The 17,500-nt window shown below is 46.8% G+C and overlaps 1 protein-coding gene across 1 annotated transcript in view; it reads left to right on the top strand.

The window, feature by feature from the left end:
- The window catches only part of rab28 (RAB28, member RAS oncogene family), a 46,302-nt gene that overhangs the window by 28,036 nt on the left and 766 nt on the right, over window positions 1-17,500 (top strand). Inside the window, exons 5-6 of the mRNA XM_061033161.1 lie at window positions 15,479-15,582; window positions 15,669-15,746. Coding sequence (XP_060889144.1) covers window positions 15,479-15,582; window positions 15,669-15,746 — 182 coding nt within the window. The remainder of the gene's footprint in view (window positions 1-15,478; window positions 15,583-15,668; window positions 15,747-17,500) is intronic.

Below are 17,500 nucleotides of genomic sequence, written 5' to 3'. Positions count from 1 at the left end.
ATGGTTCAGTTCACAGAAACATCACAGACATCGCTCTGGGATTAAAATATTAAATGTTTTTAGTCTAGTCAGCTTTCAATCTGCACACTACTTTATTTGATTCTTCTCCACTTGTGAACAAAAAGCTGTCCACTATGAGCATACAGGACTCTTCAGGGAGGGGTTTTTATGATTCATGATTTCTTCTTAATGGTTCCCATGATGTCCGACTCACTGAGACAACATGTTTGTGACAACCGAAATAGAAGTGGAGGAATAACAAGGAGCTAAAGAAAACAGAGCAGATTTATGTCTCTGTGAGGACCCAGCTTCAGGGAGAGGTTTTTCACTGAAGTGTTTCTACTTCAGAGTAAGTTCAGGTGAACACTAACATGGAGCTCACTGATGAACACTGACTTTGTTCCAGCTGAAACTTTATTCTGTTCCAGAATGATAAAATCCTACATGTTGTTTTTACATAGACCAACATGGAGGCCTCTGTTTGTTAACATGACTGAAGCTGCAGAGAACATTAAGCTTATACTTCCTGCTTTCATTTGTACAGTAGTTGAGCGTATGGAGCAGAGGGGTTCATTAGTGATGCTGACCCCCCCCCCACCCTGACTGCCCTCCTACACCGTGTCAGGAACAGCCTCTCCTTTCTTCAGCTTAGCATGGCCGGCCGGGGTTAAGTGTGCCCTCTGCACGCTGCCCAGCGCCTTGTTTGAAATAATGGCTCCACTTGTAACAATTAAGAGAGCCAGTGAAATGTTTAATGAGGACACACACTTTTATTTGTGCACACGCACACACTCCCAGGCTGTAGGTGAAGCGACACACTTGTGGACTTTGTGGCAACACGCGGGTAATGGAAGAATGCTAAGCTCTTGGTCTGTCTAAACATACTCTAACTGTTTATTAGAGCTCAGGCCAGTGTTACAGCGTCCCCCCCCCTCCCCCCCCTCCCCCCACCACTCAAGTGTTTCATTTTTAGTCGACTAATAAGTGCTGGATGTTTTGATTGGGCTTCAGATGATGAATTCAGGCGCTCTCTGCCTAATGAATGTTTCACAAATGTTTTCCTTGTAGGACTGAGAAGTCACTAACATGAAGAATACAGCCGACTCTTCTGACTGTTACTTTGTGTTATCCTTTCTCTCTTTGCCCTTCTAAACACTAAAAAACTATTTCCTTTTGGACATTAAGCCCGTGTCGTTTATCAAACCAAATTGTTTTCATGAAGTGGGGATCACAGGACCCCTGCTCCATCCCCACCCATCACTAATGCTCTCTCCCTCAGGACCTCCAGAGCATCCATCACGGCCTCCTACAGCCCTTATTTGGGTGACTTAAATGGGTTCAGTTCTCTTAACCCCTCCTCATCACTCATGGCTTTCTGCTCCACTCAGGCTGCCATGGGAAACGTTCTCCTCTTAGGGGAGATAAGGTCCCCGCATGAAGACGTTCTCCTCTTCGGGGAGATAAGGTCCCCGCATGAAGACGTTCTCCTCTGAGGGGAGATAAGGTCCCCGCATGAAGACGTTCTCCTCTTAGGGGAGATAAGGTCCCCGGATGAAGACGTTCTCCTCTTCATGGAGATAAGGTCCCCGCATGAAGACGTTCTCCTCTTCATGGAGATAAGGTCCCCGCATGAAGACGTTCTCCTCTTAGGGGAGATAAGGTCCCCGCATGAAGACGTTCTCCTCTTCGGGGAGATAAGGTCCCCGCATGAAGACGTTCTCCTCTGAGGGGAGATAAGGTCCCCGCATGAAGACGTTCTCCTCTTAGGGGAGATAAGGTCCCCGCATGAAGACGTTCTCCTCTGAGGGGAGATAAGGTCCCCGCATGAAGACGTTCTCCTCTTCATGGAGATAAGGTCCCCGCATGAAGACGTTCTCCTCTTAGGGGAGATAAGGTCCCCGCATGAAGACGTTCTCCTCTTCGGGGAGATAAGGTCCCCGGATGAAGACGTTCTCCTCTTCGGGGAGATAAGGTCTCCGCATGAAGACGTTCTCCTCTTAGGGGAGATAAGGTCCCCTCATGAAGACGTTCTCCTCTTGGGGAGATAAGGTCCCCTCATGAAGACGTTCTCCTCTTGGGGAGATAAGGTCCCCTCATGAAGACGTTCTCCTCTTAGGGGAGATAAGGTCCCCGCATGAAGACGTTCTCCTCTTCATGGAGATAAGGTCCCCGCATGAAGACGTTCTCCTCTTCATGGAGATAAGGTCCCCGCATGAAGACGTTCTCCTCTTAGGGGAGATAAGGTCCCCGCATGAAGACGTTCTCCTCTTCGGGGAGATAAGGTCCCCTCATGAAGACGTTCTCCTCTTAGGGGAGATAAGTTCCCCGCATGGAGAAGTTCTCCTCTTCATGGAGATAAGGTCCCCTCATGAAGACGTTCTCCTCTTCATGGAGATAAGGTCCCCTCATGAAGACGTTCTCCTCTTAGGGGAGATAAGGTCCCCGCATGAAGACGTTCTCCTCTTAGGGGAGATAAGGTCCCCGCATGAAGACGTTCTCCTCTTCATGGAGATAAGGTCCCCGCATGAAGACGTTCTCCTCTTCATGGAGATAAGGTCCCCGCATGAAGACGTTCTCCTCTTAGCGGAGATAAGGTCCCCTCATGAAGACGTTCTCCTCTTGGGGTTGATAAGGTCCCCGCATGAAGACGTTCTCCTCTTGGGGAGATAAGGTCCCCACATGAAGACGTTCTCCTCTTCATGGAGATAAGGTCCCCGCATGAAGACGTTCTCCTCTTGGGGAGATAAGGTCCCCGCATGAAGACGTTCTCCTCTTCATGGAGATAAGGTCCCCTCATGAAGACGTTCTCCTCTTCATGGAGATAAGGTCCCCGCATGAAGACGTTCTCCTCTTAGGGGAGATAAGTTCCCCGCATGGAGAAGTTCTCCTCTTCATGGAGATAAGGTCCCCTCATGAAGACGTTCTCCTCTTAGCGGAGATAAGGTCCCCGCATGAAGACGTTCTCCTCTTCATGGAGATAAGGTCCCCGCATGAAGACGTTCTCCTCTTCATGGAGATAAGGTCCCCTCATGAAGACGTTCTCCTCTTGGGGAGATAAGGTCCCCTCATGAAGATGTTTTCCTCTTAGGGGAGATAAGGTCCCCTCATGAAGACGTTCTCCTCTTCATGGAGATAAGGTCCCCACATGAAGACGTTCTCCTCTTCATGGAGATAAGGTCCCCTCATGAAGACGTTCTCCTCTTGGGGTTGATAAGGTCCCCTCATGAAGACGTTCTCCTCTTCATGGAGATAAGGTCCCCGCATGAAGACGTTCTCCTCTTGGGGTTGATAAGGTCCCCGCATGAAGACGTTCTCCTCTTGGGGAGATAAGGTCCCCGCATGAAGACGTTCTCCTCTTCATGGAGATAAGGTCCCCTCATGGAGACGTTCTCCTCTTCATGGAGATAAGGTCCCTGCATGGAGACGTTCTCCTCTTAGGGGAGATAAGGTCCCCGCATGAAGACGTTCTCCTCTTCATGGAGATAAGGTCCCCGCATGAAGACGTTCTCCTCTTCATGGAGATAAGGTCCCCTCATGAAGACGTTCTCCTCTTGGGGAGATAAGGTCCCCTCATGAAGATGTTTTCCTCTTAGGGGAGATAAGGTCCCCTCATGAAGACGTTCTCCTCTTCATGGAGATAAGGTCCCCTCATGAAGACGTTCTCCTCTTGGGGAGATAAGGTCCCCGCATGAAGACGTTCTCCTCTTGGGGTTGATAAGGTCCCCTCATGAAGACATTCTCCTCTGAGGGGAGATAAGGTCCCCGCATGAAGACGTTCTCCTCTTAGGGGAGATAAGGTCCCCGCATGAAGACGTTCTCCTCTTCATGGAGATAAGGTCCCCTCATGGAGACGTTCTCCTCTTCATGGAGATAAGGTCCCTGCATGGAGACGTTCTCCTCTTAGGGGAGATAAGGTCCTCTCATGGAGACGTTCTCCTCTTAGGGGAGATAAGGTCCCCTCATGAAGACGTTCTCCTCTTCATGGAGATAAGGTCCCTGCATGAAGACGTTCTCCTCTTTATGGAGATAAGGTCCCCGCATGAAGACGTTCTCCTCTTAGGGGAGATAAGGTCCCCGCATGAAGACGTTCTCCTCTTAGGGGAGATAAGGTCCCCGCATGAAGACGTTCTCCTCTTTATGGAGATAAGGTCCCCTCATGAAGACGTTCTCCTCTTAGGGGAGATAAGGTCCCCACATGAAGACGTTCTCCTCTTCATGGAGATAAGGTCCCCTCATGAAGATGTTCTCCTCTTCATGGAGATAAGGTCCCTGCATGAAGACGTTCTCCTCTTAGGGGAGATAAGGTCCCCTCATGAAGACGTTCTCCTCTTAGGGGAGATAAGGTCCCCTCATGAAGACGTTCTCCTCTTCATGGAGATAAGGTCCCTGCATGAAGACGTTCTCCTCTTCATGGAGATAAGGTCCCCGCATGAAGACGTTCTCCTCTTCATGGAGATAAGGTCCCTGCATGAAGACGTTCTCCTCTTCATGGAGATAAGGTCCCCGCATGAAGACGTTCTCCTCTTGGGGAGATAAGGTCCCCACATGAAGACGTTCTCCTCTTCATGGAGATAAGGTCCCCTCATGAAGGAGATAAGGTCCCCACATGAAGACGTTCTCCTCTTGGGGAGATAAGGTCCCCACATGAAGACGTTCTCCTCTTCATGGAGATAAGGTCCCCTCATGAAGGAGATAAGGTCCCCGCATGAAGACGTTCTCCTCTTAGGGGAGATAAGGTCCCCACATGAAGACGTTCTCCTCTTCATGGAGATAAGGTCCCCTCATGAAGGAGATAAGGTCCCCTCATGAAGACGTTCTCCTCTTCATGGAGACACTTTGTACTCTCTCTGTTTCTTTATGTTGCTCCATCTCTCAAACACGTTTCTCTTAATGCAGATCTCTGTCTCACTCCTGCTTTAACTTACAGTCGTGTCTTTTCATTGGCTCTGTGTCTCTGTTGTGTGAAACAACATGCGTGTGTTTGCTTTCTGCACGTTACGGCAGATCTCGCTGCATACCGTTACTCACCGCACTTCTCTCTCCACAGTTTTCCATCTCGCCGTGTGAAGCGGAACATGGATCGCCCCTAACTCTCCATTCTCATCAAGCATGTCCTTACCACCAACATTGTTGGTCTTGAGTTGTTTGGCCTCTTTAGCCCCCCCTCACCTCCCCCCCACCCTCCTGTAAAGCTGCCACAGGTCCTGTCTGTTCAGCAGGCCTGCTCTCATTTCTTCACTGAGATGCTCTGAAGGAGTGCAGAGGAGCTCAATGAGCTTCTGTTTTGGTTTAGCTCAGAAATGTTTTTCCTGGCTCAACCCACTCGTACTTAGGTCCTCTTACAACAAACTAAAAGCTCCTAATTGCCCCCAAGGGAAAGGTTAGCCACAATAGACATGTGGTGGGACAAAAGCCCAGTGCTCCTACCCGGTACGCTCCCCCCCCCCCCCCCAGATAGAGGGGATGAACACGTCAGCAGGTTGGACACTGTAAAACATTCTACAGAATATAGACGCAGTGAGGCGGGGTGTACGCTCGGGTACACACCTGGAATGTTTACAGTTTACAACAAACCCAGTGTTTCCTCAGTGACCACGCTGACTGCTGTCTTTCTTTAAGTCTGGAAAGACTCAGGTTTCAACAAGAGTTCAGCGGGATGATACGCTGCGGCTGATAAGTCGGTGTAAAATCACAGATGAGGGATGTGTGTCCTGCAGAGATCTAGAAGGAGGTTTGTTTGAGCGTACTCGGGTTGCTAAAAGGTTTTTCCTACTCAGCAGTGAGTTCAACAACAAGCACAACATCGACCCCGCTCTCTTCTCCTCGCTCGTCTCTCTCCACTCTCATGCCTGTCCACTCATGGAAAGTCCTCATCCATTGGAGCCATCCATAAAGCAAATATTGTTGCACATGCAGAAGATGATCAGTCTTCACATAGCTTCTTGTGTGGTATGTCACGGGCCATTTGAGTCGCACAGCAAAGCTTAGCCACCTGAGCTGAGCGCAGCCTGGAGACTTTATTCCTCTGCTGCTCCACAACATTGATGTGGAGGAATTCCTGGACGCGGTCTTGCTGACACAGCGCTGGGTAAATAACGGGCATACATTTCAAGTTTTTATTCTTTTGAATGATAAGATTTCAGGGCTGTCTTTGCGTTGGGGTTCAGCAGTGTTACGGCCTCCTCAGGACAGACTTTATCATTCTGAATGGACTTGTATGTGAAGTGTACAGTCACTGAGGCTCCCCTGTGCTTTGTTTCATTCTTACAGCTCAGAGTTAGACTGCCGGCTCACAGAGGCACGTATTACCTCTCATAAAAGAGCACTTAGTTTAGAGAGCTGGGAGGACATGGCCAGTGAAACCCGGGCAGCGTCTTGTGAGGTCGGCTCAGAACTGGGCCTTTTGTTCACTTTTCACGAGTCCTGGGAGCCCGTTAACCCGGCCTGCGAGGCCCTTTGGCCCCGTGTTTTACTGTAGCAGTGACAGCCTGGCTCTCCAGCTCGCTTGCTGCCTGCACAGCTACCGCTGGACGCTCGCTCTCTGAGCGGGGAGGAACACCGTTTTGTTTTACTGGAGACTCTCATTAGGTTTGAAAGTGTGAAAGTGTGTGTGTGTGTATGTGTGTGTGTGTGTGTGTGTGTGTGTGTGTGTGTGTGTGTGTGTGTGTGTGTGTGTGTTTCACTAAGAACGATCAAATGACAAGATGAGCTGTGATCAATGAGCTGTCGACAGAACACTTCTGACCTAGTGGAAAGCGAGTCCCCTGACGGTCCCGGCCCGCTTCAGGCCACCGGGGCAGGGGGCGCCGCAGCACAAAGAGCGCTCTGTCTCTGTCAGGATCCCCCCCCCCCCCCCCGCACGGGCCCCGCTCACCTACACAACACCAGGCCCACTAACAGCACTTCATCTGTCTGTACTCACTCAGGATCATTAACTTCCAGCTTTAATGTTCGGATCATTTCTGAATTTTTCCACAACAAGTTTCAATCTCAGGAAATCAAAATAAGTGGAAGTCGTAGTGACTGTGAAGCGTTTTTCTTTACGTTTCATTTAGACTTCAGGTGCTCCTACATTACACTGAGATGTTCATAATCCCTCCACTGTTGGAGGCTAATAAAATGACTTGTGAATGACTGAATACAGCCGTAAAGAAAACACCACTTCTTCTACCTCACGTGTGTGTGATCGTGTATCTGAGCGGAGAGTCAAACTGGGAATCAGCCGCTCACTTTAACTGGAGAAGAAGTCAAACTGGGAATCAGCCGCTCACTTTAACTGGAGAAGAAGTCAAACTGGGAATCAGCCGCTCACTTTAACTGGAGAAGAAGTCAAACTGGGAATCAGCCGCTCACTTTAACTGGAGAAGAAGTCAAACTGGGAATCAGCCGCTCACTTTAACTGGAGAAGAAGTCAAACTGGGAATCAGCCGCTCACTTTAACTGGAGAAGAAGTCAAACTGGGAATCAGCCGCTCACTTTAACTGGAGAAGAAGTCTCGTTATGTACGGTAGTCCATATTTGAATACAGGCAGGAGAGATGTCATATTTAAAAACGTCTTTACGAGCGTGTTCTCAGTCGTGTAAACCTGCAGGGCCTGATCATTTAAACGCTGCACATAAGTCCCTCCAGTCATTTACTTTTATTGGGCACTTCTCAAAGTTAAATCAACGTCTAATTCAATCACACGTCACGCCGACTGATTCATTCTAACTTTTACCGAGCTCGTAAAGGTTTCCCTCTGTGTGTCCTACCTGAACATTTCACACACACACACATAAAGAAAACGTCTCTCCATATTCATTTCAGACTTTGAGGGAAAGTTATCCGGCTTCTTTCCACCTGCGGGTGTATAATTAACGATTAATGTGTTCAGTCAAAGCACATAAACAAACCATTTCAAAGATTTATTACTCTGTCTGACGACTCACTCACTGACCAAACTAAGAAATCATCCAGAAGACCGCGTTTAACACCGAGGCCTAGCAGCACACGAGCGTTAGATATCACATCATCATGCATGATCGTACGCTCACCATCCACACTGCATCTCTTAAATATTTCATGTTCTGCTCTGAAGATTTTCAGTTTCCATGTAAACATTTTAACATCATGTGGTGCTTTTATTTTGATGGCAAACAAACTGAAGTGTGGTGCTTTTATTTTGAAGGTGGACAGATTGAAGCACTGAAGTGTAGTGCTTTTATTTTGAAGGTGAACAAACTGAAGTGTAGTGCTTTTATTTTGATGGTGGACAAACTGAAGTGTAGTGCTTTTATTTTGAAGGTGGACAGATTGAAGCACTGAACTGTAGTGCTTTTACTTTGAAGGTGAACAAACTGAAGTGTAGTGCTTTTATTTTGATGGTGGACAAACTGAAGTGTAGTGCTTTTATTTTGAAGGTGGAGAAACTGAAGTGTAGTGCTTTTATTTTGAAGGTGGACAAACTGAAGTGTAGTGCTTTTATTTTGAAGGTGGAGAAACTGAAGTGTGGTGTTTTGTTTTGACGAGTTGTTGATCGCACAGTCGTCAAACGGCTCGCGGTGAGAAGAATAAAGTTTTTATTTTTGAACAGGTCAAAGGTCAACATTTGAATCATGGATGTGGACATTATTAATGCACCACTATCTCCACTATCCACATACCTCTGTTATTGTACGGACGGTGAGGGACGAGCCTCTCTTCTTCTAGCATTTTATTTCTAAGGTCAAAGGTCAGCAGCAGAAAATCACTCAATGGATGTTGGAGGTTCATAAAAAGTCTGTGATGCTTTTTAAACTTGGTGTAGCATGTAGTGAAGTAGTGAATTTTCCCAGACAGTTGTAAGTCATTTCATTAGGAGCTGGACGCCGTTTGATACTTCTCTCGCTCCGTTATAGTCTGATGCTGGTCGTGGTCGTCATCGAGGGAAACTGAGGCTAACCCTCTTAACGGGCTCTTAAAGGCGCAGTGTGAGGTAATGTTGGACGTGATAGGTTCTCCCCTGGGGTTGATTAGGCTCAACCCTGTAACGTTCACTTAATGTGATATGACCCCTCAGAGGAGTCACACACGCACACACACACACACACACACACACACACACACACACACACACACACACACACACACACACACACACACACACACACTCCCCACTGCACCAAACTGCTGTTTAGTTTAAAACCAGGCTGCCTGCTATTAACTGTGTTATGTCAAGTTATTCTGTGGCTGTTACTCGCTGGGTAAACTGTTCTGATTGGTCCCTGGCAGCCGGCTCAGCAGAGCAGTAAGTAGGTGTCTCTGTTATCACAGCACGGTTTTTACAGGCCCACTGAGGATCACGCCGTGCGGTGTAGGGTTTCAGGTTGGTGAGCCCGTGTAGAGCGGTTTGCTTACTGTTTTGCCTCGGCTCCATGTGAGGGTGAACTCTTACAGAAGAATCCATCTTTGAATGCTCACGTTGTCCTCATTAGGCCTGTTGCCATGACAACGAGAGAAACAATAGAACAAGGCTTGTTTGCTAATTAGTCACTCTTTTTATGTTTCCTGTTTTTCTAAATCTTGAGGAGGAAGTCATGACATGCAGACTTGTGATCATCTAGGGAACAGTAACTTAAAGTAGATCTGTTCTCCTCACTGTCACCATTAATGATGTCAGTCTGGGACGCCGAGTAGCGTTACGAGATGTGTAGCTCACAAACCTTATTTATCTGGAAATGCTGTCTCAGTCTAACTTTCAGTCAACCTAACGACAGGCTGAGAGCTGGAGCTGAGGCGGGTTTTAAACCTCCTGACAAACCGTTACACCGCGCCCACCTGTCAATCAGGTCAGCTACACGCCTTATTGTGAATAACTCTTATCCTTCATCAAATCAAAACTGATGAGTCATCAAAACATTCACCCCCGTACAGTGTGTGTCCATCGAGACATGAGCTAATCACACCTATTTGTTTTTTTGAACCAGGCTGTAAACATGTTAATCTCTGCTGTAAAAACAGGCTTTTTAGAATGGGTGTGTATGTGACTTCCTGTGCTTCTGCAGCCAGCCTCTAGTGGACACTCCAGGAACTGCAGGATTTTTGCTTAATTTCTAACACTGGAGGTTGCGCCTTGTAATTATCAGATAAATTGATGGCAATTCAGTGGTTAAAATGCTTTTGGGCTTCAGCAGGGTCAAGATGCAAACACAAATGTTGTGTAAAACTTAAATCATGGTAAGATGTTAAACTGAAATATCTAAAAAACCTGATGGAACACACCTTTGGTTTCACTTTCAGTCACTTCATTAAAAGATGCTGATTTGAGTATCTGATGAAATCCGTTGGCAGCTCCCTCTTCACTAAATGAAAGTTCTTTAAAAGATATAAAACCTCTCCAGGATAATCCGGTGTGCCAGTCAGAGGCTTCTTCCATGAAGCACCTAGCCTATCCACCAACAGCGCCACCTGGTGGAGAACATCATTCTGTGTTTACTCTCATTACAGTGATGGTAATAAGCACATTTAACCAGCAGATATTCATCTCGTACTGTTATCTTGTAATTGACCACAATGACAGGCAGACCTTTAAAATAAACACTGACGGGGACCAGAGCGCGGCGGGGCCATCGCTCTCCACGAGTGATGACCCCCCTCCACTATCTCCATGTTTACGTGGTGTTTGCAGTCACTTCCTCGGGGTTGTTAAGCTGATGTACAGTTGACAGAAACAGAGGGAAGCCAGATCAACAGAGGGAGATTGTTATGACCTGATAAGTAGAGAAATGGAGTCAGACTCTGTGGGATTAGTGTTCGCTTTACACAGATTACACTCTAAAACGATTCTTATTCTGTGAACCTGGTGAGAAATCTTTAACTTTCTGCACAACATTTCATAGAACATTCAGGATCGTGTAACTCTGACAACTTGTGAAGTCGTCTCCTGATTACCTCCTTTTAGTAGATATTCTGGACTTTTTCACCTTCCTGACGCCACCGAGAGATGTCAGGGAGAAACAGTATGACGCGCCGCGCTCTTTTTACCCCGACGCACTGCTTCTATTTTCCTCTCAGTCGCTCTCGTAGATGGACGAGGAAGGAGGGGCTTCTACGAGGCGCTGCCACTCGCTCTTCTCCCACAGCAGAGCTTGTTAGCTTGTTTTACAAAGTGGAGATAGCAGCGCATTAATATCTGAACAAAACGTCTTTCTTAACCGCGAGCTGTTATGTGACGAGCGTCTGAGTGTTGTGAGTTGATGATGTGTTGACTTGATCTCCGATAATACGAAATTTGCAACTCAAATACGCCCCTTGAAGTCAGAACTCCCACCTGAAAACTCGGACTCTTTACACAACGGCCTCTACCATCAGCGTGTGAATGTGTGTGAATGGATGAGTTAATACTGATGGACTCTTTACACAGCAGCCTCTACCATCAGTGTGTGAATGTGTGTGAATGGATGAGTTAATACTGATGGACTCTTTACTCAGCGGCCTCTACCATCAGCGTGTGAATGTGTGTGAATGGATGAGTTAATACTGATGGACTCTTTACACAACGGCCTCTACCATCAGCGTGTGAATGTGTGTGAATGGATGAGTTAATACTGATGGACTCTTTACACAGCAGCCTCTACCATCAGTGTGTGAATGGATGAGTTAATACTGATGGACTCTTTACACAACGGCCTCTACCATCAGCGTGTGAATGTGTGTGAATGGATGAGTTAATACTGATGGACTCTTTACACAGCAGCCTCTACCATCAGTGTGTGAATGGATGAGTTAATACTGATGGACTCTTTACACAACGGCCTCTACCATCAGCGTGTGAATGTGTGTGAATGGATGAGTTAATACTGATGGACTCTTTACACAGCAGCCTCTACCATCAGCGTGTGAATGTGTGTGAATGGATGAGTTAATACTGATGGACTCTTTACTCAGCGGCCTCTACCATCAGCGTGTGAATGTGTGTGAATGGATGAGTTAATACTGATGGACTCTTTACACAGCAGCCTCTACCATCAGTGTGTGAATGTGTGTGAATGGATGAGTTAATACTGATGGACTCTTTACTCAGCGGCCTCTACCATCAGCGTGTGAATGTGTGTGAATGGATGAGTTAATACTGATGGACTCTTTACACAGCAGCCTCTACCATCAGCGTGTGAATGTGTGTGAATAGATGAGTTAATACTGATGGACTCTTTACACAGCGGCCTCTACCATCAGTGTGTGAATGTGTGTGAATGGATGAGTTAATACTGATGGACTCTTTACACAGCAGCCTCTACCATCAGTGTGTGAATGTGTGTGAATGGATGAGTTAATACTGATGGACTCTTTACTCAGTGGCCTCTACCATCAGCGTGTGAATGTGTGTGAATGGATGAGTTAATACTGATGGACTCTTTAGACAGCAGCCTCTACCATCAGCGTGTGAATGTGTATGAATAGATGAGTTAATACTGATGGACTCTTTACTCAGCGGCCTCTACCATCAGCGTGTGAATGTGTGTGAATGGATGAGTTAATACTGATGGACTCTTTACACAGCGGCCTCTACCATCAGCGTGTGAATGTGTGTGAATGGATGAGTTAATACTGATGGACTCTTTACACAGCGGCCTCTACCATCAGCGTGTGAATGTGTGTGAATGGATGAGTTAATACTGATGGACTCTTTACTCAGCGGCCTCTACCATCAGTGTGTGAATGTGTGTGAATGGATGAGTTAATACTGATGGACTCTTTACACAGCGGCCTCTACCATCAGCGTGTGAATGTGTGTGAATGGATGAGTTAATACTGATGGACTCTTTACACAGCGGCCTCTACCATCAGCGTGTGAATGTGTATGAATGGATGAGTTAATACTGATGGACTCTTTACTCAGCGGCCTCTACCATCAGTGTGTGAATGTGTGTGAATGGATGAGTTAATACTGATGGACTCTTTACTCAGCGGCCTCTACCATCAGCGTGTGAATGTGTGTGAATGGATGAGTTAATACTGATGGACTCTTTACACAGCGGCCTCTACCATCAGCGTGTGAATGTGTGTGAATGGATGAGTTAATACTGATGGACTCTTTACACAGCGGCCTCTACCATCAGCGTGTGAATGTGTGTGAATGGATGAGTTAATACTGATGGACTCTTTACTCAGCGGCCTCTACCATCAGTGTGTGAATGTGTGTGAATGGATGAGTTAATACTGATGGACTCTTTACACAGCGGCCTCTACCATCAGCGTGTGAATGTGTGTGAATGGATGAGTTAATACTGATGGACTCTTTACACAGCGGCCTCTACCATCAGCGTGTGAATGTGTATGAATGGATGAGTTAATACTGATGGACTCTTTACTCAGCGGCCTCTACCATCAGTGTGTGAATGTGTGTGAATGGATGAGTTAATACTGATGGACTCTTTACTCAGCGGCCTCTACCATCAGTGTGTGAATGTGTGTGAATGGATGAGTTAATACTGATGGACTCTTTACTCAGCAGCCTCTACCATCAGTGTGTGAATGTGTGTGAATGGATGAGTTAATACTGATGGACTCTTTACACAGCGGCCTCTACCATCAGTGTGTGAATGTGTATGAATGGATGAGTTAATACTGATGGACTCTTTACTCAGCGGCCTCTACCATCAGTGTGTGAATGTGTGTGAATGGATGAGTTAATACTGATGGACTCTTTACTCAGCGGCCTCTACCATCAGTGTGTGAATGTGTGTGAATGGATGAGTTAATACTGATGGACTCTTTACTCAGCAGCCTCTACCATCAGCGTGTGAATGTGTAGGTGTGACCTTCGGTGTAAAAGCACTTTGAGTTGTCAGAAGATTAGAAAATAAATATAGAAGCTAGTAAAGCCGTTAGTTTTCCTTCGGTGCTTTCTGCTTAAATACTTTCTGAAGAGAAGATTCAGAAATCCGACTCACTCGACTCTTTGACTTGCAGTAATGTGACTTCCACGGCTCCTGAGTGTTTAAATCCACGGCTGTGTTAATGTTGGTTAATCTTACCGTAACAATTGATTGATCACCTTTCCCAAGTGTGCAGGATCCAAAGGATTAGCGGTGTTTACATGTAGAAGCATGCTGGGTACCTCCGCGGTTAATGACTGAAATGAATAACCTGCTGACGCCTATGAAAAAGCTTTGTTTACACACAGGTAGAGACATGACAGCCCGTCCTGGGTATGAGTGGTTGTAAAAGTGTCTGCCCTTGCACAGAAAGGTTTGTGTTTATATGTCACTGATGATGATGGGAATCTTCATTTTAGACTTTAAATTTATCCTCTACTAATTCATTTACTTTCTGTGGGTTTGGCCTTTAACATCTCTGAGTTATGTGACTAACTGAGATATTAATAACACAACGTTTACCTTTCTCCCTCGCTCTTTCTCTGCTTCTGGATACACACACACACACACACACACACACACACTAAGGGGCATGAGAACGGGGAAAATCCTTGACAGCTTCAATGAAATCTCACACAAAGAGTAAAACTCGGGGGGACGAGAGAAATGCAACACCGTACAGTAGGATGACCTCCTCCAGCTACCATAGACGTGTATGCACCAGATACCGGGCGTGGCGGCCTCTCCGCACAAAGCCAGAAATAAAAAGCGAAGCTATTGCTTTCAGCAGCAAGACCCCCGGGTGACCTTCTCCATCGACCTCTGCATGACCCCATAGTGAGCAAGGCGAGAAGCAAAGCGCCCGGTATCAGTGCACAGGAGTCGAATGCACATCACAAAAGGTAGAAAGTCTTTGTCATGGTGAGCTGTCAGTAAATCAGCATGGAGGTGACAGTCCCAGTTCTTGGTCCTGGGTGCCCACCTTAAAGACCGGCTCATAAGTCAAACTGTTTTCTCCGTCTCTGCTCTCTCAGTGAGTGTAGCCTGAAGACTTTGTTCCTGCTTCGTCTGTTGCAGGTCAGATAGAGGTGCATGGCTTCAGGGTTCACCTGTACTAGGTTTACACGGAGGAATGTGTCGCATCAAGAGCTTTAAAACCAGCTGGGAACGGATCACTTCCACCCGCCTAGAAATGACTCCTTTCAAATATTACAGCTCAATAATCATGAGCCCCAAATACACTAAGCCAGGGGGTCTCACCTGGTCTCCTTCTGGACCCCCCACCAACTCCTGAAAGTGAATCAACCAGTCAGATTTATGAAAAATATGCAGTTTGGACCTCAGACTAAAACATAGGACAGAGCAAAGAAACGGACAAAACAAACGTGTTTAAAAAGCGCTTCTCTGACTTTTTGTCACCATTACTCTCTCCAGTCGCTCGTTCTCGACTCACTGAAAACAACTCTGCGTCCCACTTTTGGGTCCCGACCCACCAGTCGAGAACCGCTGCACTAGGCAGATCTGCTTCCATCTGAACTGAAATGTAAACATTTATCTTTTGACAGTGTATCCTGTGAGTGTATCAATGTGTCTGTCCTCTGTGAGGTCGTTGTTTTCACATCACGCTGTGTTTCGTCCACAGTCGACCTGGAGCACATGAGGACGGTGAAGAACGACAAACACCAACGTTTCTGCCAAGAGAACGGCCTCATCAGTCAGTTTGTATCGGCCAAGTCGGGGGACTCGGTTAGTACCTGCTAACTCACTTAGCTGAAGTAGAAACATGGAGTCCCAGGTGGATTTAAACCTCTAACCTCGTCATCTTTCTTCAGGTGTTCCTTTGTTTCCAGAGAGTGGCGGCTGAAATTCTGGGAGTGAAGCTGAACAAAGCAGAAATCGAGCAGTCCCAGGTGAGCAATAACCACAAGCAGGTCGTAGTATTACTTATAGATAGAACATGTGAATGAAACTGATGAGAAATCACTTTTTAGTAAAGGAGTGAAAGTCCAGCGTCCTCCCTCCTGGAACAACATGTTACTGGTGAACTTTGGGGAGGTCACAGTGAGTGTGTAAGGTCAGTGAAGGTCACCACACACTGTAAAGAGCTTTTGTTGTGTAAACAGGAGTTTGTTACGTCTGCCTCCTGAGATGCTTTACCTGACGCTGCCCGTCTGCAAGCGGAGCCACATTGACCACATTAGCGCGTGAAGTCAGAGGTTAGAGGAAGGCAGTCAGAGGGGTGAGGAGGTTAGGATTGGCTGTCTGATTTATTTGGTTTATCTCCCACCTTTTTGGGGCAACGCAGGGTCTCAGACTGCCAGCCAGACCAAGGTGCCCAATGGTGGAAGCATGAGGATTTACAAGGTCACCTCCCCCAGATGCATTAATCCTGGTCTGATATGAGCGCTTGGAGCCACTCTGGCTGGGCAGTGGTTGATGAGCCAGAGAGGCCACAGAGAGGTCAGGACCCTCAGAGGAGGGAGAGCATGTAAGGGAACGGCTGGTCAAATTCTCAAAACCCTCTCCCATCACCAACACGGCTGCTGACCAGCAGAAAGTGACTAATGGTGTTTCTACTTTCCTCTCCCTCCCCCGCATTGATAGCAGAGTGTGTTAATCCGGATTAATCCAGCAGGGGGGTTAGGGTTTACTAATTTACTCCACTTAGAAAACTTTAGTTTAAATCAGAAGATGTAAGAGAAACAGTTCACTGTCACACTGCTGAACGCTACCCCTCTTCAACCAGTCCACACTCATTCAGTCTTTATTTCTGTTTATTATGTTTGATGTGTTTTTGTCCTGTCTCGTGTCATGCATGTTTATTGTAAGTTACACAGAGCTGTGTGTTTTCTCTGCACTTCTGCCCGAGGCAACCTTCAAGAAAGTATTTCTAACCTCACTATATCTTAATCTAATACTGCTGCAGTTTCAGGAAAATAAAAGTTATGAATTCATTATCGGTTACATTTCAGACATGATTAGCAGCAGGAATGCCTTCTGATTAAAAAAAATAACAGCTGTTTTCACAAATGAATTTCTGAAAATGTAGGAGGACTGCTCCTGAAATCCTCCTGACCTGATCGTTCACACATGCACCTCACAGCAGGAGACAATCCCCGTCAGACAGGAGGGGTCTCCCACTCGCTCCAGGTGAATTCTCCTGATTGTCCAGAAAGTGTAAAGAGGAAGTCATTCCAAAAGAGAGGTTATTGTTTCGTCTTGATGAAGGCATGAAGCCTCACTCTGACGTCCCGGATGGAGACGAGGCTCTGAGCAGGTCGTGGCGCTGGCTGTAGCCGGGGGGCCGGGGAAGCCTCATTATCAGCTGTCAGCTTTAGAGAGCAGAACATGAGGGTCACGACCCCTGACAGTATTCTATCTGCCTGGCAGGCCTCTCCGTCATGTTCCTCCGTCTGCTGGATCAGATAGCGAGGCCTCCCTCGGATCACTCTCTGACTCCGACACCAGCTTGTTAATCAGCCAGCCAACCAGAGCCTGCCATTCAGCCCTGTGGTCCGGTGTCGAGGGGTTAAAAAAGTGAAGCAGCTTGTTGCACCACCGACATACATCCACACTTCTGTTTTTTTTACAACGGCTTCAGTCGATTAGAAATGTTTCTACAATTAACAGTTTTCAGTCAAAAATCAAACTTTGTGTTCACACC

This window comes from Labrus mixtus, unplaced genomic scaffold, assembly GCF_963584025.1.
Source record: "Labrus mixtus unplaced genomic scaffold, fLabMix1.1 SCAFFOLD_161, whole genome shotgun sequence".
NCBI classification, from domain to species: Eukaryota; Metazoa; Chordata; class Actinopteri; order Labriformes; family Labridae; genus Labrus; species Labrus mixtus.
The sequence above is the reverse complement of the archived record's forward strand: the minus strand, read 5'-3'. Positions and strand labels throughout refer to the sequence as shown.